The following is a 21,459-nucleotide window of genomic DNA, read 5'->3' as shown; positions in this document are numbered from 1 at the left end:
TTGACTTTTGTTTTTAAAAGATTTTTTCTGATGTGGATCAATTTCAAAGTCTTCATTGAATTTGTTACAATACTTCTTCTGTTTCATGTTTTGTATTTTTGGCCACTGGGCATGTAGAATCTTAGCTCCCTGAGCTGGGATCGAACCCTCACTCCCTGCACTGGAAGGCAATCTTAACCATGGGACCACCAGGGAAGTCCTGAGTCATTGACTCTTAAATGGGGGGGGGGGGCGAGAAGGCCCCAAACTAACATCCCCCACTACTGTCCCCCCCGACCCCGCCCCTTCACCTTTCTGAGAATTCCAAGGGGTCTTGGGAGAAGGTATGAGGTGAGTTTGCTAGAGCTGTACCTGCCCGAGTCGTGTGAGCTCATTCACAGGTGCGCATAACAGGAAGCCATATACACTTTTGAGTATTTTTGCAACCCTCCCAGAGTCAGAAGGGGACACGGAGTCTGAGAGAGGGGAAGTGATGTGCTAATGGCTGCCAAGCAGGGGACTGACAGACCACTGCGGCCCCAGTTCAAACTGCGCGCTCGGCTGTTCTGTGTAGCCTACGCAGCGTCAATCAACCAGCGAGCCAATCAACAGCCAGTCTTTTTTCTTCTGCCCCGCCTCTTTTCTTCAGCCGGTTCTTCTGCTGTTGCGCTCAAGGACTGCACCACGTGGTCACTAAAACCTCGCGATAAGTGCTCAGGAGTTCCCTAGGGCATCCTCCAGGCTATCTTTGGCTTGGCCTTGACCTGCTTAGGCAAAACCACCCTTCTTTCACATCCAACCCAAGTACCAAAGCTGCATCAGTACAGCCTTCTTTTCAGGAATCCAAATAGGATCAGCATAATGTTTCCAAAGAGTTCTAAGCAGTTATGGATTTATTTTTAAAAGTCGATGAGAGAATCTTTATGGTCATTAATTTATGTATATGTTCATTTATTTATTTATTTTTCACTCAACAGATTGTGCTGTGAGCACTAACTCTGTGCTAGCGATGGAGTAGAGAAGTTATGGGACTTTATGACCTTTTGGATGAGGAAACGGTGTTATGACTGTGAGGCATGCTGGGCTGTAGTCTGAGCGGGAGTGGAGAGAAGTCAGGGAAGGCTTCCTGGATCAGGTTTGGGAGGCATGCTTCCAGGCATTGCTGAATAGATGAGTAGAAGCAAAACTCTTACATTCAAGTTTCAGAAACTAAATAATAGATTCATGGGCAAACGCTGCACCGAGCCCTGTTCCTGGGGAACAGGGTGACTCTGCAGAGCTGTGCTGTGGCTGACTCAGTCCACCCACTCTCTGCAAGCCTGACCGCAGCCCTGAGCTCTTCCCACCGCCTGGACCTCAGTGCTCTGGGAAATTTTCTCCATCGCCAGTGATGGGGCCCCCACATACTGGAAAGGAGTTGAGATCCGGTTTGCCAGTGCTCCATCCCACGGAAGAGGAGGACTGGCTTCCTCTATCTCTACGTGGAGATAGCACATCCATCCCACCCACTCCCCACTTCAGCCAGAACTGTCCTTAGTTGCAGCTTCCCTGGTGGGATCTGAACAATACCCTTAAAATGGCAGTTCTTAACTGGGGGTGATTTTTACCCTACTGGTGACATTTGGCAATGTCTGGAGTCATTTTGGGTTGTTACAACTGAAGGTGAGGGCAGGGGCTTGCCACTGGCATCTAGTGGGTCCAGGCCAAAGATGCTACTAAATATCCTAGGGTGCATGATATAGCCCCAGCCCCTGCCATGTACACACACAGTGCAAGGAAGCATTATCCTGTCCAAAACGGCAATGGTGCTGAGATTGAGAAACCCTGTCTTAGAACATAATGTTCCCTAGGGACCGGTGCTGTCCTGGAAGTGGTAGGGGACAAACACCCAGTTCTTGATCTGGTGGCTTTCTTGCCTCTCTCCACTGCAAAGCAATTGGTGACCCCTTGCCCCCCATTCATCTGCTTCTCCTACTTCTCCAGAGCAGGGCCACTGATCCTTAGGGAGAGCAGCCATGGTGTCTGTGCCCACAATTTTGCTCCCATTTCTTTTAAAATCAGAAGGAAAAAAAATAATTTTTAGACAAAAGAGAAAATTTTTACTATATAATAATGTATCTTTATATCAATATAGTCACAAAAAATAGCAGATTTCTTGTATAGTAGGAGCCCATAGCATTGAAGTGATTAGCATTCCCAGGAGTCATAGTGCAGCTTCAGTTCAGAAGTTGTTCTTTGAGGCTGTGCTGGAGTAAAGGGTGCTTGACCATAGAGGTTGGTGTTGGTATGGTTGCCTTTAATATCCTTTCCAGAACTTCCTCTGTGAGAAGCCCACACTATCTTCAGGGCACCCTGGCTGTGCCAGTGTGCAGAACCTGCTCTTCTTCTGTGGTCTGACCAGGGCCCAGGACTCTGCTGGGACTTATCACCTAATTGCCTAATCTTCACACTGGTGGCCTTGCCCCCTTCTGGCCACACTGAAGACATTGTTTTCCTATTCCTCTCACCTACAGCTGCTCTAATGTCATTCAAGTGTGAGTTAAAAGCCTTTGAAACATGGGACCAGAAGCTTATCATAATTATAGCAAATAATATATTTACTGAGCAGGAGCACCGTGCAGGGCACAGGACTATGTGCTTCATACTTTGTTTTTTTCCCCAGGTTTATTACATGTAATTGACATATAACATTGTGTAAGTTTAAAGTGTCCAAGACATTGACTTGATACAATTATATGCTGCAAAATGATTATCACCATCAGTTCAGTTCAGTTCAGTCACTCAGTCATGTCTGACTCTTTGCGACCCCATGAACAGCAGCACGCCAGGCCTCCCTGTCCATCACCAACTCCTGGAGTCCACCCAAACCCATGTCCATTGAGTCGGTAATGCCATTCAACCATTTCTTCCTCTGTCGTCCCCCTTCTCCTCTTGCCCTCAATCTTTCCCAGCATCAGGGTCTTTTCAAATGAGTCAGCTCTTCACATCAGGTGGCCAAAGCATTGGAGTTTCAGCTTCAATATCAGTCCTTCCAATGAACACCCAGGACTGATCTCCTTTAGGATGGACTGGTTGGATCTCCTTGCAGTCCAAGGGACTCTCAAGAGTCTTCTCCAACACCATGGTTCCAAAGCATCAATTCTTCAGCACTCAGCTTTCTTTACAGTCAACTCTCACATCCATACGTGACTACTGGAAAAACCATAGCCTTGACTAGACGGACCTTTGTTGACAAAGTAATGTCTCTGCCATAGCAGTTATTAATAGATTCCTAGGTGTCGCTAGTGGTTAAGAACCGCCTGCCAGTGCAGGAGACTTAACAGATTTGGGTTTGATCCCTGTGCCGGGTAGGTCGCCTGGAGGAGGGCATGGTTACCCACTCCAGTATTCTTGCTTAGAGAATCCCATGGGAAGAGAATCCTGGCGGGCTATGGCCCATGGGGTCTCAACGAGTCAGACACAACTGCAGTGACTTGGTGACTTAGCAGCAGTTATTAGTAGTTAACACCTCCATCACGGCATGCAGTCACCACTTCTTTTTTGTGCTGAGAACATTTAGGGTTTACTCTCTTAGCAATTTTCAAATATATAATACAATATTATTAACTATAATCACCACACTGTACATTCATTTCCCAGAACCTATTCATGTTATACTATTTGTTTGTATCCTTTGAGCAACATCTCCCCATTTCTTCATGTTCCAATTTAATTTTTTCATCTATGAAGTAGGTGTTATTAACATTTTTGTTACATAGATCAGAAAAATAAGGCTTATAAATGTTAATAATTTGCCCAAGTTTGCTAAACTATATAGCCAATAAATTGGAGGAGAGAGTTTATGATTCAAAGTTAATTTGGAGTAACCTGATAGGAATGTAACTTGGCTATTGACCCTAGAGCATTCTGTATGCTCTATACTTATTTACATTTGTGTTATGTCCATTCATTCCGCCATTTACTCAGTCTACACTGAGCATTGGGGTTGTTCTAGAAACTGAGACAACAAAGGAGAGTAAGGCACAGTGAATGCGTTGTAGGAACTCAGTTCCAGCAGAAGAGATTGATAAGGAAATAGTGCATTATAATAAACACATTATGATAAGGGCTTTGGCACAGGGCTGGCCTGTGGGAGCATAAACAAGGTCAGCTACACCATCTGGGTCAGAATCCCCATTTCCTTGCACATTTTCTTGAGAAACCCACTTTTCATTTTTTGGCTACACCATGTAGGATCTTAGTTCCCAGACCAAGGATTGAACCCATGCCCTTGGCAGTGAAAGCATGAAGTCCTAACCACTGAATGAATCATCAAGGAATTCCTCTGCCCATTTTCTGACCATGGAGTTGATCCCCATTTGTTCTTCCACAAAGTTTATTTTCTGTTAGGGCTTGCTGCAGATGTATAATATAGAAAGTCACTGGTCTTTTGAGTCTGAATCTAGAAACCACAAGCTGGCCAGCATATATCACAATACCATTGTTCTTGCCTCTAGAAAGCTGTCCATCTGTCTGGTTGTAATAAGAAAGTGAAACTAAGCAGGAACCTCTGGGGGCCTAGAAACCTTTCCATGTCCCTTGTTCCTTGTTTGTGGGGAATAGACTCCAGCCTCCATGACCTTCCTTGAGTCCCAAAGGTTAGATTCAAACAGTTACTAATCAGGGAAAGGAGGGGATTCAGAGACAACGGAGGAGCAGCCAGGAAACAATAGTGCAGGCTTTGGGCAGGGTCCTGGTTCTACCTCAAGAGATAAAACAGATCTTTCAAGCTCTTTAAAGAACTAAAGTAGAAGCAGTGACAGACTTTATTTTCTTGGGCACCAAAATCACTATGGATGGTGACTGCAGCCATGAAATTAAAAGACATCTGCTCCTTGGAAGGAAAGCTATGACAAGCCTAGGCAGCATGTTAAAAAGCAGAGACATCACTTTGCCAACAAAGGTCTGTGTAGTCAAAGCTATGGTTTTTCCAGTAGTCATGTATGGATGTGAGAGTTAGACCATAAAGAAGGCTGAGTGCCAAAGAATTTATGCTTTCAAGTTGTGGTGCTGGAGAAGACTCTTGAGAGTCCCTCGGACAGCAAGGAGATCAAACCAGTCAATCCTAAAAGAAATCAATCCTGAATATTAATTGGAAGGACTGGTGCTGAAGCTCCAATACTCTGGCCACTTGATGCAAAGAGCGCATTCACTGGAAAGGACCCTGATGGTGGGAAAGATTGATGGCAAAAGGAGAAGAGGATGGCAGAGGATGAGAGAGTTAGATAGCATCACTGACTCAATGGATATGAATTTGAGCAAACTCTGGGAGATAGTGAAGGACAGGGAAGCCTGGAGTGCTGCAGTGCATGGGGTCACAAAGAGTGGGACATGACTTAGTGACTGCACCACAATAACAAAAGGACTAAAACCCCCAATAAATGGAAGATGTCACCATTCTTTCAGTTTTAATTGAAGGATAATTGCTTTACAGAATTTTGTTGTTTTCTGTCAAACCTCAACATGAATTAGTCATAGGTATATATATATATATATCCCCTCCCTCTTGAACCTCCCTCCCACCTTCCTCCCTATCTCATCCCTCTAGGTTGATATAGAGCCCCTGTTTGAGTTTCCTGAGACACACAGCAAATTCCTGTTGGCTATCTATTTCACATATGGCAATGTAAGTTTCCATGTTACTCCCTCCATACATCTCACCCTTTCCTCCCCTCTCCCCATGTCCATAAGTCTATTCTCTCTGTCTGTTTCTCCATTGCTGCTTCTGCTGCTGCTAAGTCACTTCAGTCGTGTCTGACTCTGTGCGACCCCATAGACGGCAGCCCACCAGACTCTGCCATCCCTGGGATTCTCCAGGCAAGAACACTGGAGTGGGTTGCCATTTCCTTCTCCAATGCATGAAAGTGAAAAGTGAAAGTGAAGTCGCTCAGTCGTGTCTGACTCTTCGCGACCGCATGGACTGCAGCCCACCAGGCTCCTCCATCCATGGAATTTTCCTGGCAAGAGTACTGGAGTGGGTTGCTATTGCCTTCTCCCTGTTTCTCTATTGCTGCCCTGCAAATAAATTCTTCAGTACCATCTTTCTAGATTCTGTATATATGCATTAGTATATGAGATTTATCTTTCTCTTTCTGACTTACTTCACTCTGTATAATAGGCTCTAGGTTTATCCACCTCATTAGAACTGACTCAAATGCATTCCTTTTTATGGCTAAATAATATTCTATTGTGAATATGTACCACAACTTCTTTATCCATTCATCTGTTGATGGACATCTAGGTTGCTTCCATGTTCTAGCTATTGTAAATAGTGCTGTGATGAACAATGGGAATCATGTGTCTTTTTCAATTTTGGTTTCCTCAGGGTATATGCATAGGAGTGGGATTGCTGGGTCATATGGTGGTTTTATTTCTAGTTTTTTAAGGAGGAAGATGTCACCATTCTTCATTCCAGATTAAAAGAACCTCAAACTCATCAGATCGTGTGCGTCAGTTACTCAGTAGTATCTGACTCTTTGCAACCCCTGGTTGCAAAGAGCCCACCCCTGGTGGGCTGCAGACCACCAGGCTCCTGTGTCCATGAATTCTCCAGGCAAGAATACTGTAATGGGTAGCCATTCCCTTCTCCAAGGGATCTTCCCAACCCAGGGATCAAACCTGGGTCTCCTGCATTGTAGGTGGAGTCTTTACTGTCTGAGCTACCAGAGAAGCCTAAAAACAAGGTTCTCATCAGATTATCTGAGACCAGATTAAAGCAGTGCCCTGTACACAGCCTTCTTTTGTGTTGTTGGAAGAGGGTGTTTGCTGTGACCAGTGCATTCTCTTGGCAAAACTCTATTAGCCTTTGCCCTGCTTCATTCTGTACTCCCAAGGCCAAATTTGCCTGTTACTCCAGGTATTTCTTGACTTCCTACTTTTGCATTCCAGTCCCCTATCATGAAAAGGACATCTTTTTTGGATGTTATCTCTAGAAGGTCTTGTAGGTCTTCATAGAACCGTTCAACTTCAGCTTCTTCAGCATTACTGGTTGGGGCATAGACATAGATTACCGTGATATTGAATGGTTTGCCTTTGAAATGAACTGAGAGCATTCTGTTGTTTTTGAGATTGCATCCAAGTACTGCATTTCAGACTCTTTTGTTGACTATGATGGCTACTCCATTTCTTCTAAGGGATTCTTGCCCACGGTAGTAGATATAATGGTCATCTGAGTTAAATTCACCCATTCCAGTCCATTTTAGTTCACTGATCACTAAAATGTTGATGTTCACTCTTATCATCTCCTTCCAATTTGCCTTGATTCCTGGACGTAACATTCCAGGTTCCCCTGCAATATTGCTCTTTACAGCATTGGACTTTACTTCCATCACCAGTCACATCCACAACCGGGTGTTGTTGTTGCTTTGGCTCCATCTCTTCATTCTTTCTGGAGATAGTTCTCCATTGATCTCCAGTAGCATATTGGGCACCTACCAACCTGGAGGTTTCATCTTTCAGTGTCCTGTCTTTTTGCCTTTTCATACTGTTCATGGGGTTCTCAAGGCAAGGATACTGAAGTGGTTTTTCATTCCCTTCTCCAGTGGACTATGTTTTGTCAGAACTGTCCACCATGACCTGTCCATCTTGGGTGGCCCTACATGGTATGGCTCATAGTTTCATTGAGTTAGACAAGGCTGTGGTCCATGTGATCAGATTGGTTAGTTTTCTGTGTTATAGTAAACACATTCTTCAAACAACACAAGAGAAGACTCTACATATGGACATCACCAGATGGTCAACACTGAAATAAGATTGATTTTGTTCTTTGCAGCCAAAGATGGAGAAGCTCTATATAGTCAGCAAAAACAAGACCAGGAGCTGACTGTGGCTTAGAGCATGAACTCCTTATTCCCAAATTCGGACTTAAGTTAAAGAAAGTAGGGAAAACCACTAGACCATTCAGGTATGACCTAAATCAAATCGCTTACAGTGGAAATAGAAATAGATTCAAGGGATTAGATCTGATAGACAGAGTGCCTGAAGAACTATGGATGGAGGTTTGTGAAATTGTACAGGAGGCAGGGATCAAGATCATCCCCAAGAAAAAGAAATGCAAAAAGGCAAAATGGTTGTCTGAGGAGGCCTTACAAATAGCTGTGAAAAGAGAAGTGAAAGGCAAAGGAGAAAATGAAAGATATACCCATTTGAATGCAGAGTTCCAAAGAATAGCAGGACGAGATAAGAAAGCCTTCCTCAGCAATCAGTGCAAAGAAATAGAGGAAAGCAATAGAATGGGAAAGACTACAGATCTCTTCAAGAAAATTAGAGATACCAAGGGAACATTTCATGCAAAGATGGGCACAATAAAGGACAGAAATGGTATGGACCTAACAGAAACAGAAGATATTAAGAAGAGGTAGCAAGAATACACAGAAGAACTATACAAAAAAGATCCTCACAACCCAGATAATCATGATGGTGTGATCACTCACCTAGAGCCAGACATCCTGGAATGCGAAATAAAGTGGACCTTAGGAAGCATCACTATGAACAAAGCTAGTAGAGGTGATGGAATTCCAGTCGAGCTATTTCAAGTCTTAAACGATGATTCTGTGAAAGTGCTGCACTCAATATGCCAGCAAATTTGGACAACTCAGCAGTGGCCAGAGGACTGGAAAAGGTCAGTTTTCATTCCAATCCCAAAGAAAGGCAATGCCAAAGAACACTCAAACTACCGCACAATTGCACTCATCTCACACACTAACAAATTAATGCTCAAAATTCTCCAAGCCAGACTTCAACAGTACGTGAACCATGAACTTCCAGATGTTCAAGGTGGATTTAGAAAAGGCAGAGGAACCAGAGATCAAATTGCCAACAACCGTTGGATCATCAAAAAAGCAAGAGAGTTCCAGAAAAACATCTATTTCTGCTTTATTGACTATGCCAAAGCCTTTGACTGTGTGGATCACAACAAACTGTGGAAAATGCTTCAAGGGATGGAAATACCTGACCATCTGACCTGCCTCCTGAGAAATCTATATGCAGGTCAGGAAGCAACAGTTAGAACTGGACTTGGAACAACAGACTGGTTCCAAATTGGGAAAGGAGTACATCAAGGCTGTATATTGTCACCTTGCTTATTTAACTTATATGCAGAGTACATCATGAGAAACGCTGGGGTGGATGAAGCACAAGCTGAAATCAAGACTGCCAAGAGAAATATCAATAACCTCAGATATGCAGATGACACCACCCTTATAGCAGAAAGTGAAGAACTGAAGAGCCTCTTGATGAAAGTGAAAGAGGAAAGTGAAAAAGTTGGCTTAAAGCTCAACATTCAGAAAACTAAGATCATGGCATCTGGTTCCATCACTTCTTGGCAAATAGACGGGGAGACAATGGAAACAGTGACAGACTTTATTTTTTGGGGCTCCAAAATCACTGCAGATGGTGACTGCAGCCATAAAATTAAAAGACATTTGCTCCTTGGAAGAAAAGTTATGACCAACTTAGACAGCATATTAAAAAGCAGAGACATCACTTTGCCAACAAAGTCTGTCTAGTCAAAGCTATGGTTTTTCCAGTGGTCATGTATGGATGTGAGAGTTGGACTATAAAGAAAGCTGAGCGCCGAAGAATTGATGTTTTGAACTGTGGTGTTGGAGAAGACTCTTGAGAGTCCCTTGGACTGCAAGGAGATCCAGGGAGATCCAGTCAGTCCATCCTAAAGGAAGTCAGTCCTGAATATTCATTGGAAGGACTGATGGTGAAGCTAAAACTCCAATACTTTGGCCACCTGATGTGAAGAACTGACTCACTGGAAAAGACCCTGATGCCTGGAAAGATTGAAGGCGGGAGGCGAAGGGGATGGCAGAGGACAAGATGGTTGGATGGCATCACCGATTCAATGGACGTGAGTTTGAGTAAGCTCCAGGAGTTGGTGACGGACAGGGAGGCCTGGCATGCTGCAGTCCATGGGATCACAAAGAGTCGGACATGACTGAGCGACTGAACTGAACTGTACCATGGCCTAATCTTATTAGCAGCCCCACCTTTGAGCCGTTGCTATAAAACTCCTCACCAAATCCCTCTGGGTAGGGACACACGGTTTTCGAGGGCAGGAGTCACTGTGTTTCCCTTTGCCTGGCAAAGCAGTAAGCTATTGTTTTCTACTTCATCCAAAACTCTGTCTCCAAGATTTGACTTGACACTGGTACATAGAGGCCAAGCTTTTGGCATCAAAATGCACTTGATTCCTCTTGAAATGCTCAAACGTGTTTTTGTCTTTTTCCCAGCAGAGGGGTGATGATGTGCTCAGCTCCCATGAAGGTGACCAAGGCAGGAAGAAGGATGGCCATCTCAAGAGTCCCAGCAGCAGCCACCTCGCTTATGGCATCCTGGATATCCCACCATGGTATATCTGCATCTTCCTGGGGGTCCAGGTAATGCCAGGCAGAAGCATTGGGTGCAAGGAGGCTCTGTCTCAAAAGGCACATCAACACACACCCAGGTCAAATTAGTCAAGATCCTAACTTCAGTTGCTCATGTTCTTGGCTTCCACGTTGTTAACCTTCAGGGGACTCAAGGCTCCTCCAGGCTCTCTTTTCTCCCAGGGAGTTTGGGGATGGGGCAGGACTCAAGATTCTCCTCCATGCTAAGCTAATAGGTCACATCAAGGACACCAACTGGGCCATTGTGAGTTTTTTTTTTTTTCCTAACATACCAATTTTAATTTGTTTGGCAACAACTGAAATGTTTGATAACCAGTGCTTGGGGAATATTGGAAAACAAGCACTATCAAACACTTGTTGGAATGTTATTTGGTGCAACTTTTCTATTAACATGTAAAACACATGTTATTTAACCCAGGCCCTAATGCTTAAAAATTTTTCTGTAGAGAATTCCCCAGTGGTCCAGTGGTTAGGACTCCATCATTTCACTGCCAAGGGCATGGGTTCGATCCCTGGTGGGGGAACTAAGTTCCCACAAATCGCGTGGCATGGCCAAATTAAAAAAATTTTTTTTAAAGAATTTTTCTCTAGATATGCTGGCAAGACTTGTTAAGATAAGTACAAAGATGTTCTAATGATTAATCGTAAAATCACAACAACAAACAAAACCCAGAAACACCCCCAAAATATCCATCTTAGAGAACTGTGGCACATCCTAACAAATAATTTTTTAATGTAGCTATTAGAGAAAGATATATTTACCTTGAAGTTAAAAAATGATCACCAACATAGATTAAGTGAAAAAAGTCAAGTAAATAACTATGTATAGTGTGATCTTTTTTCATGTTAAAAACTAACAAACAAAAAGAAAGATAGAACAGCAGAAATAAGTATATGTAGTAATTTTTGCATATCTTGAAGGACTCATAAGAAACTAATAGAGGTATTTAACCTTGGGTTGAGGAACTAGAAAAAGGAAGGTAGCTTTCAACTTTCACTATTTGTTTTGTAACATTTTGTAGCTTGAATCTTTAATCTCATAGATGGATTCATTTTCATTTTAATCCCAAAATGTTCAATGTGGAATCAGGGATGGGAAATACTTTTTTGTTTGTTTCTTTGTGTTTTTCCACAAAAGAAGAAAAGCAAATGTCTTACTATTTTAAAAAATATTATTGTGAGCCAATAAAATGGCTAATGTAGATACTTCATTATGAAAGGGTGTTGAATTTTGTCAAATGTTTTTTCTGCATCCATTGGGATGATAGGATTTTTATCTTTCATTTTATTAATACAGTGTATCATATTTATTGATTTGTGTATATTTAACAATCCAGGGATAAAAATCCTACTTTATCATGGCATATGGCCCTTTTAATGTATTGTGGTATGCTGTTTGCTAGAATTTCATTGAGAATTTTTACATCTGTATCCATAAGGGATATTGGCCTGTAATTTTTTTACCTTGTAGGGTCCTTATCTGGCTTTGGTATCAGAGTTATGTAAAAGTTGCTCAGTTGTGTCTGACTCCTTGAGACCCCATGGACTGTAACTTACTAGGCTCTAGTCCGTGGGATTTTCCAGGCAAGAATACTGGAGTCACTTGCCATTTCCTTCTCCAGGGGTTCCTCCCAACCCAGGGGTCAAACCTGGATCTCCTGCATTGCGGGCAGATCCTTTACGGTCTGAGCCACAACTCCATCAGGGTTATGCTGGATTGTAAAATGAGTTTGGGAATGTTCCCTCCTCTTCAATTTTTTGGAGGAGTTTGGGAAGGTTTGGTGTTAATTCTTTAGATATTTGATAGAATTTGCCAGTGAAACCATCTGGTCTTGGGCTTTTCTTTGTTGGGAAATTTTAATTACTATTTCAGTCTCCTCACTGGTTATTGGTCTGTTCAGATTTTCTACTTCTTCATGATTCAGTCTTGGCAAGTTGCATGTTTCTAGTAATTTATCCATTTCTTCTAGGTTATCCAATTTCTTGGTGTGTAATTGTTCATACTAGTGTTTTATGGTACTTTGTATTTCTGTTGTATCATGTCTCATTTTATTTGAGTCCTCTCTCCTTTTTTCTGAGTTTAGCTAAGGGTTTGCTTATCTTAAAAAAAAAAAAAAGAAGCTCTAGTTTTGTTGTTTTTTTTCTATTATTTGCATTTCATGTATTTCTGTTCTGATCTTTATGTCTTTCCTCTCTTCTTCTAACTCGGGACTCAGTTTGTTCATCCTTTTCTAGTTCTTTGAGAAAGAAAGTTAAATTGTTTACTTGAGACCTTTCTTCTTTCTTCATGTAGGCATATATTGCTATAAACTGTCCTCTTAGAACTGCTTTTGCTGCATCCCATTAGTTTTGGTATGCTGTATTTCCATTTTCATTTGTCTTAAGTTATTTTTTATTTCCCTTTTGATTTTTTTCTTTGACTCATTGGTTGTTCAGGAGTGTGTTTCTTAATTTCCACCAATTTGTGAGTTTCCCTCCTCTTATTGATTTCCAGTTTCAGGCCATTTCAGACAGAAAAGATTGTTGGTTTGATTTCAGTTTTCTTAAATTTGCTGATGCTGTTTTGTGACCTAACGTATAATCAGTCTTGGACAATGTGCTCAGGCCTTCCTGGTCAAGGGTCTTGTCCTCACCTTGTGACTTATTTTAACAATGAGCCTCTTGTCTTACTCCTATTCTTAAGGCCACCTCCTTGGTTCCTGTTATGTCCTCCTGCACTGTGTCCCTACCTTGGTTTCTTACCTAGAATGTCAGTTCTCAGCCCTGGGGTCCTGCCTTTGAACTCCAGACCTTCTGGCTGTGTCTCTGCTTCTTGCTGCCAGGGCTTCCTAGTTCCTGCCACTTGCCTGGATCTCCTCTGAGACCAGAGGTGGAGCCTCCAGTAGGAGGAATAGGATTAGGTGGAGTAGGCAGCCACAGCATTTCTAAGCTTGTCTCCTCTCTCTGCTCTGCCCACAGCACTTTCTCACGGCCCTAGGGGGGCTTGTGGCAGTGCCGCTCATCCTGGCCAAGGACCTGTGTTTGCAGCATGATCCCCTGACCCAAAGCTACCTCATCAGCACCATTTTCTTCGTCTCTGGCATCTGCACTCTCCTGCAAGTATTTTTAGGAATCAGGTAGGTAAAACTCCTCTCCGTGGATTCTGACTTTTATCTCCCAGGGTAGCAATAAGGTTTGCCTGGCTGGTAGCCTGAGATGAGTTAGAAAGCTGGTGTGACATGATAGAGGGAGCACAGGACCAGAAGTAAGCGCTTAAGTTCAAGTCCCAGCTCCAACATTTACTATCTACATTAGCCAGAGTTCTTGGTTAAAGTAATACAAATAGCTACAGATGGCCGTGCTTGAAACCTTTTACCTTTGCAAATTCCACAAGGCTTGTGGCTAGTGAACACACTGTGGGGACTCCTCCCCGGACTTTAGAAGGAGTGGTGCAGGTGAGGGGATCTTCACTGTAAGTCTGCTTGTGACCTAATCTGTGCCAGGTCTGTGCCCAGTTTTGGAGATGAAGAGGAAAATGAAAAACATTCCCTAAGATGTACTTCTGCCCAACCTGTCTTATGAGAAAATGACTTGAGAGGAAAAATTACTATTTATTCTTTTTTTCCTTCCAGTTTCATTGAGATGTAATTGACAGACAACACTGTATAAGTGTACAGCATAATGATTTGACTTACATACATCAAGAAATGATTAGCACAGTAAATTTAATGAACATCCATCATCTCACATAGATACGAAATTAAAGAAACAGAAAAAAAATTTCCTTATGATGAGAATTCAGGATTTACTCTATCATTTGTTTATCCTTTATCAATTATCTGAATCAAACTACAGGTGAAGGCTGTTACAAGGTGGCTGATTATTTCCAAGATAGGCAGCCTGTAGAGAGTATCTAGAGAATATTCCTTCCTAACCTAGTCTTCTTGCCTAAATCAAATCAAAGGCTCTTTCCAAAGTGCTGCTTTTGCAAGTCATTTATAGGAGATATGCCAATGCTTAAGGTCTCCCATTTTTTTGTTGAGGAGAGGGGTTTAGAGACTACATCTTTGTCAGATTATTTCCCTTCTCTCTCTTCCTTCTTCTGTCATCATCTCTGAGAGCCAAGATTTCTTCCCAATCCCCCAGCAAGCACTGAAAGAGGTTTAAGGTTTGGTCTGGTCTGTTTCTCAAGCCCCTGAGATCCAGGACCCCTCCTACCTTCCCAGGATCAACCCCTGGAGTGACAGGTGCTGCAGTAGAGAGGCCTTGCAGCCACCTGCCTGGACACCCAGGAGGGGCCACCCCTGAGCCACACCATGGAGAGTTACATATGTGAGGCTCTTCTGGATGGGGAAGCTCCTTGCCTTAAACTGAGATGGTGTTCACTATAATAATGGGAAAATGTTGATCTTGGAAGCTGGGGGCCTGAATTCTAGTCCTGGCTTCTGTGTTGTGGGAACCTGCACAAGCCATTCACCCTCTCTAAAACCCAGTGTTCTCGTCTGTAAAATGAGGGAGTTGAAGCGTGTCATGTCTATAAGTCCTTCCATCTCTAATATGTGGACACCTGTGTTGTTGACAGAGAAGATGATGCAGTACTATGTTCCAACTGGAATCTCAGTACTAAGGGTGCTTGTGGGCCTCACCTTCTGGTAAACCCTGTGAGAGACGTAACAAAATCAGATGATAGAGTTAAAAGAATCTGTTTACCTAATTAAACATGCAAAGAAAGAGGGAAATAAAATTAAGAAATAAAGCCATGCTAGTGTCTTAGACTAAGGTGGGGACAGGAATACGCTTGAGATTATTTCCCCGAAATAGGCTTCCTGTTTAGAGACTAACAAGTATAGTAGCTCATTAGAGACATTAGAAATTATAAAACTAGCCTATAGTCTGTGATCAAAGGCCTAGTAGATTTGATTGCAGGTTGAGTAGATTTGATTGCAGGTTATTGGATAAACAGTATTTAATGATGTCCTTTTTTAGACTGCAAACAAAAATGCTGATACTGCAATAAGATTTCAGAAGATGTTAATGATTAAAACCATATTAAATAGTCAAAGGGAACGATAAGAGGCAATATCAGCTTCCCTGATAAGAGCTGAAGAGTGCAGTGCCCATTGTGGGGCAGGCAGCTGCAACCCTTGGCAGAGGGATGGCTGCCTCCCTGATGTGACTTTAGGGGTCTTAGGTGTATCTCCCAAGGGCTTTCCCACTGAGGTGCTCAATTCTGAATTTATGTAACCATTCGTTTCAAAAGAAAGCATTAAGTTTAAATGCAATCACTAAAGGAAATGAAATATTGACTGTGTAATTCTGGGTCTTAATTCCATTTCTGGAATTATTCATGGTTTTTACCTGGGATTTTCTTTTTCTAGAGTGATTCCAAGTGACATATCTTCCTTTACATTGTCCTGGGAATGTCTCACGTGTGGAGCCAGTACTTCTGCCCAAAGTACATTCAGACCTGGCTTCTATATAGTCTTGCGCAAATCAGCCTGGGTCCTTTTCTTCCACGGACTTCCTTGTGGCTGGGGCCTGATCTGCCCAAGCTCTGTATCTGTTGCTAGCTCTGCAGAAAGTCCATGCCCATCACCAGAGGTCTGCAGCCACCTTGCCCCTGTCTCACTGACAAATCGCACAAGCCACCAGATGTGCCATTGGAACTCTGTGCATGCTTGCAAGTCGCTTTAGTCATGTCCCATTGCAACCTTATGAACTGTAGCCCACCAGGCTCCTCTGTCCATGGGATTCTCCAGGCAAGAATACTGAAATGGGTTGCCATGCCCTTCTCCAGGGGATCTTCCAAACCCCGGGATCAAACTAGGGTCTTCTGCATTGCCGGCAGATCCTTTACTGCTGAGCCACCAGAGAAGCCCATGAGAGATATATGTCTTATGTATACCGATAATCATTTATCTAGTTAAAGATAGCGAAAAGAATCAAAAAAATGTTAAAGGTTATTTCTGGGTGATACACACTATATATGAAAGGTATGTACCAATATTGTATGTGTGCTGATAAAATTTATCTAGTCAAAGATTAAAAAAATGATTAAAACAAAATGTTAACAATTATTTCTGGGTTGTGGCATTATGGTGATTTATGCTTGTATTTTTATTAACCATTAATTTTTCTTCAGAGTCTATGTGTTTGTTTATAACTGGGAGAAATAAGAACCATTTAAAACTTTTTCTTAGAAAAGTATCAGGGCATGTTTCATGCCCCACACCCTTTGAATCTTTCAGTTCAGTTCAGTTCTGTCATTCAGTTGTGTCCGACTCTTTGCAATCCCATGGACTGCAGCATGCCAGGCTTCCCTGTCCATCACCAACTCCCAGAGCTTACTCAAACTCATGTCCATTGAGTTGGTGATGCCATTCAACCATCTCATCCTCTGTCGTCCCCTTCGCCTCCGGCCTTCAATCTTTCCCAGCATCGGGGTCTTTTCCAATGAGTCAATTCTTCTCATCAGGTGGCCAATATATTAGAATTTCAGCTTCAGCATCAGTCTTTCCAATGAACATTCAGGACTGATTTCCTTTAGGATGGACTGGCTGGATCTCCTTGCATCCCAAGGTACTCTCAAGAGTCTTCTCCTACACCACACTTCAAAAGCATCAATTCTTCAGGGCTCAGCTTTCTTTATAGTCCAACTCTCACATCCATACATGACCACTGGAAAAACCATAGCTTTGACTAGATGGACCTTTGTTGGCAAAGTAATGTCTCCGCTTTTTAATGTGCTGTCTAGGTTGGTAATAGCTCGTCTTCCAAGGAGCAAGAGTCTTTTAATTTCATGGCTGCAGTCACCATTTGCAGTGATTTTGGAGCCCAAGAGAATAAAGTCTGTCACTGTTTCCATTGTTTCCCCATCTATTTGCCATGGAGTGATGGGACCGGATGCCATGATCTTAGTTTTCCGAATGTTGAGTTTTAAGCCAACTTTTTCACTCTCTTCTTTCACTTTCATCAAGAGGCTCTTTAGTTCTTCTTCACTTTCTGCCATAAGGGTGGTGTCATCTGCATATCTGAGGTTATTGATATTTCTCCCGGCAGTCTTGATTCCAGCTTGTGCTTCATCCAGCCCAACATTTTGCATGATGTACTTTGCCTGAGAGCAAAAGTCCAGTAGACTGCCCATTACCATCTTGGAAGTGGGGCTGGGAGATATGGCTCAAGGCTCCAGGCTTGAGACAACCTCCCAGATCCTGCAACCTTTGTCACTTCATCTGCTTTTACCTCTGTTTTCCCAATCTGTTTCCCCATGGTGGTCAGCATTAAAGCCCTTAAAAGAAAAGAACAGGTGTTCAAGTCTTTGGGGCAGATCAGAAGGGAGGACTGGAGCAATGCAGGTGGCTGTCAAAGGCACACTCAACGCAGTAAGTAGTGATGGGTTTAAAGAAGACAGACAAACAGCCTTCTCCTCTCAGAGGAGATCTATCCCCCTCCCCTTTCTTCTAGGCAGAGGCAAGCACTCTCATCCCTCCAAGCTGATTATTTAGCTATTTTCCACTAAGTCTCTAATTAATACACTTCTGTCTTATGCACTAGTGACTGGAGTGCCAATATGGATGACTATGATTTCATTTTCTTTCACAGCCCCTCACTCCTACCACATAAAAGCATATTGTCCATCCTCCTATTCTCACGTCCTCCCAGCATAGGTCAACACTGAGTGTTCGCATTATAATGTTGTTGTTTAGTCACTAAGTAATGCCTGACTCTTTTGAGACCTCTTGGACATAGCCCACCAGGCTCCTCTGTCCATGAGATTTCCCAGGCAAGAATACTGGAAGGGGTTGCCATTTCCTTTTCCAGGGGATATTCTCGACCCAGGGATCGAACCCATGGCTCCCGCCTTGGCAGGCAGATTTTTTTACCACTGAGCCACTAGAGAAGCCCTTCACATTATAATGACTGTGTGTTTTCTCTAAAATTAATATCTTAAAAAAATGTTTTAAAGTTTCTTTTCATTTTCATTTCAACAATAAGCTCCCTGCCTGTTGTATAAATCTCTTCTTGATAATTTCATCACATCAGGTAGCTATCAGCTTCATCTTCTTGATGAACTACCCCCTGGGATCTCTGACTTGCTGTAGTCTGGAACAGTCTCTATCTGTGCCTGGTATATATTAGCTGGGTCATCTTGAGATGCCTCTTTACCCTTATCCTGGCAATTCTCTTCATGTCGGTTTTCAAGTCTAGATCTCTTGATCCCATGCCTTTCTCTTCTTTTCAGTGGAACATGATTACACAATAGTTTCCTGAGAGACCATGTGGGAGATAAATTTTGTAAGACTTTCCATATGTGAAAATATCTTGATCCTATTCTCATACTTGATTGATAACTTGGCTGGGTATAGAATTTTAGGTTGGAAATAATTTTTTTTTTCAGAATTTTGAAATCATTTGTTCCCTTGCCTTCTAGTTTCCAGTGTAGTTTTAGGAACTCCAAAGTCTTAGGCAACCTTCCCCCTTCTGCTGCAGGGTTTTGTACAGGCCCAAATTGTGCTGAGTCTATTTAACTGGAGGAGATCCATTTAGTCACTGTGTCTAACATACAAGATTGACTATGATCATCCTACTGCTACATCCAATAAACAACTGTTCAAACAACTGTTCATGGACTTTTGAGCATCCATGTTGGTCTCTGCAAGGTCCAAGTTTAGCAAGAATCCTGCTCAGTCCCTGTAGCCAGACTATCCACCCTCACTCTCTGGTTGGATTCCTCATTCTCCATCATCCCCAGGTGATGTCTGATCACCTTGTCCTGTCTTCATCAAGAATCCTCTCCTTACCCTGATGCTTCCTCTTAGTAATTTTCTATCCACTGAACCCCACTCTCCTCCTTGGCTATAAATTCTCACCTTTCCTTGTCACATTGGGAGTTGAGCCTGATCTCTCTCCCCTATTACAAAATCCCATCGTAGTAGCCCCCTTGAATAAAGCCTGCCTTAATGTCTTTAACAAGTGTCACGTATACTATTTTTATGGAGTGCATGAGGACTCAGAGAGAAGGATTGAAGCCTAACTTCCCAATACTTCCAAAAGGTTAGCTGTTCCTCCTTTATGGGACCAAATGGAAGTATTCATATATACTAAGAGATGAGAAAAATTACTCACATAACCATTACCATAAACTGTTTAAGAAGTTTGTTCTTGCCACATGTCCTCTTATCAGTTGTTCTTATAACAAACATACCATTGCAATTTGGCCCGGTGACTCAGACTTTCTGGTCAGGGTTCTGCACTTCCCAGTTGAACTCTGCCACTGGCACCTCCCCCAGTATCAGTCCCCTCACACAGAGACAAAGCAGCATTGTGCTACCCAGCCTGAAGTACACTTGAGATAACAATGAGAAAATGCTGTGTAACTTTAACACTGTAGAAGCTTGGATGTTGATGGTACCCCCATGGACATGTATCTGTGGCTTTGACTTAAAATACCAATCCTATGAAATTTCTAAAGAATGTTCCTGAGACTGTGGATTTTGCAAGTTGTAGTAAAGGAAAATGGTGGGGGAATGTTCTTCAGACTTGAGCATACAGATGAGATAGTAAAGAGTGAAGAGAAGGGGAGAATGGACAGGGAGAGTCTTAGGAAGCACATCTTAGAAACCAACCTTCAAGAAATGGGAATGCCAGACAACAGCTTTAAAACAACAACAACAAAAAAGCCCATATTAAAACATTTGTTTTTTGAGGAAACATTAAGAAAATGTTTTGGTATACATACCTTTTCCAGTCATGTCCAACTCTTTGAAACCCCATGGACTATACAGTCCATGGAATTCTTCAAGCCAGAATACTAGAGTGGGTAGACTTTCCCTTCTCCAGGGGATCTTCCCAACCTAGTGATCGAACCCAGGTCTCCCACATTGCAGGCAGATTCTTTACCAGCTGAGCCACAAGGGAAGGCCAAGAATACTGGAGTCAGTAGTCTATCCCTTCTCCAGCAGATCTTCCTGACCCAGGAATCAAACCAGGGTCTCCTGCATTGCAGGCAGGTTCTTTACCAACTGAGCTATGAGGGAAGTCCTCATATAAGTGAAGCCAGGCTTCAACAGTACGTAAACTGTGAACTTCCAGATGGTCAAGCTGGATTTAGAAAAGGCAGAGGAACCAGAGATTATATTGCTAATATTAGAGGGATCATAGAGAAAGCAAGGAAATTCCAGAAAAACATCTACTTTTGCTTCACTGACTACACGAAAGCCTTTGACTGTGTGGATCACAACAAACTGTGGAAAACTCTTCAAGAGATGGGAATACTGGACCACCTTACCTGCCTCCTGAGAAACACGTATGCAAGTCAAGAAGTAACAGTTAGAACAGGACATAGAACAACGGACTGGTTCCAAATTGGGAAAGGAGTACATCAAGGCTGTATACTGTCACTCTGCTTATTTAACTTACATGCAGAGTACATGTTGTGAAATGCCAAGATGGATGAAGCACAAGTGTAATCAAGATTGCTGGGAGAAATATCAATAACCTCAGATATGCAGATGACACCACCCTTATTTCAGAAAGCGAAGAGGAATTAAAGAGTCTCTTGATGAAAGTGAAAGAGGAAAGTGAAAAAGCTGGCTTAAAGCTCAACATTCGGAAAACTAAGATCATGTCATCCGGTCCCATCACTTCATGGCAAATGGGTGGGGAGACAATGGAAACAGTGAGAGACTTTATTTTTTTGGGCTCCAAAATCACTGCAGATGGTGACTACAGCCATGAAATTAAAAGACGCTTACTCCTTGGAAGAAAAGCTATGACCGACCTAGACAGCATATTAAAAAGCAGAGACATTACTTTGCCAACAAAGGTCCATATAGTAAAGCTATGGTTTTTCCGGTAGTCATGTAGGAATGTAAGAGTTGGACCATAAAGAAGGCTGAGCATTGAAGAACTGATACCTTCGAACTGTGGTGCTGGAGAAGACCCTTGAGAGTCCCTTGGACTGCAAGGAGATCCAACCAGTCATTCCTAAAAGAAATCAACCCTAAACATTCTTTGGAAGGACTGATGCTGGAACTGAAGCTCCAATACTTTGGCCACCTGACGCGAA

General features: G+C 42.6%; 1 protein-coding gene across 1 annotated transcript in view; it reads left to right on the top strand.

The window, feature by feature from the left end:
- The window catches only part of LOC145523178 (solute carrier family 23 member 1-like), a 78,806-nt gene that overhangs the window by 6,255 nt on the left and 51,092 nt on the right, over nucleotides 1-21,459 (top strand). The window contains exons 4-5 of the mRNA XM_081532977.1: nucleotides 10,260-10,403; nucleotides 13,371-13,528. Of these exons, the coding sequence (XP_081389103.1) occupies nucleotides 10,260-10,403; nucleotides 13,371-13,528 (302 nt within the window). The remainder of the gene's footprint in view (nucleotides 1-10,259; nucleotides 10,404-13,370; nucleotides 13,529-21,459) is intronic.

This window comes from Giraffa tippelskirchi, chromosome 10, assembly GCF_054371585.1.
Source record: "Giraffa tippelskirchi isolate mGirTip1 chromosome 10, T2T-mGirTip1v1.2.pri, whole genome shotgun sequence".
Classification (NCBI taxonomy): Eukaryota; Metazoa; Chordata; class Mammalia; order Artiodactyla; family Giraffidae; genus Giraffa; species Giraffa tippelskirchi.
The sequence above is the reverse complement of the archived record's forward strand: the minus strand, read 5'-3'. Positions and strand labels throughout refer to the sequence as shown.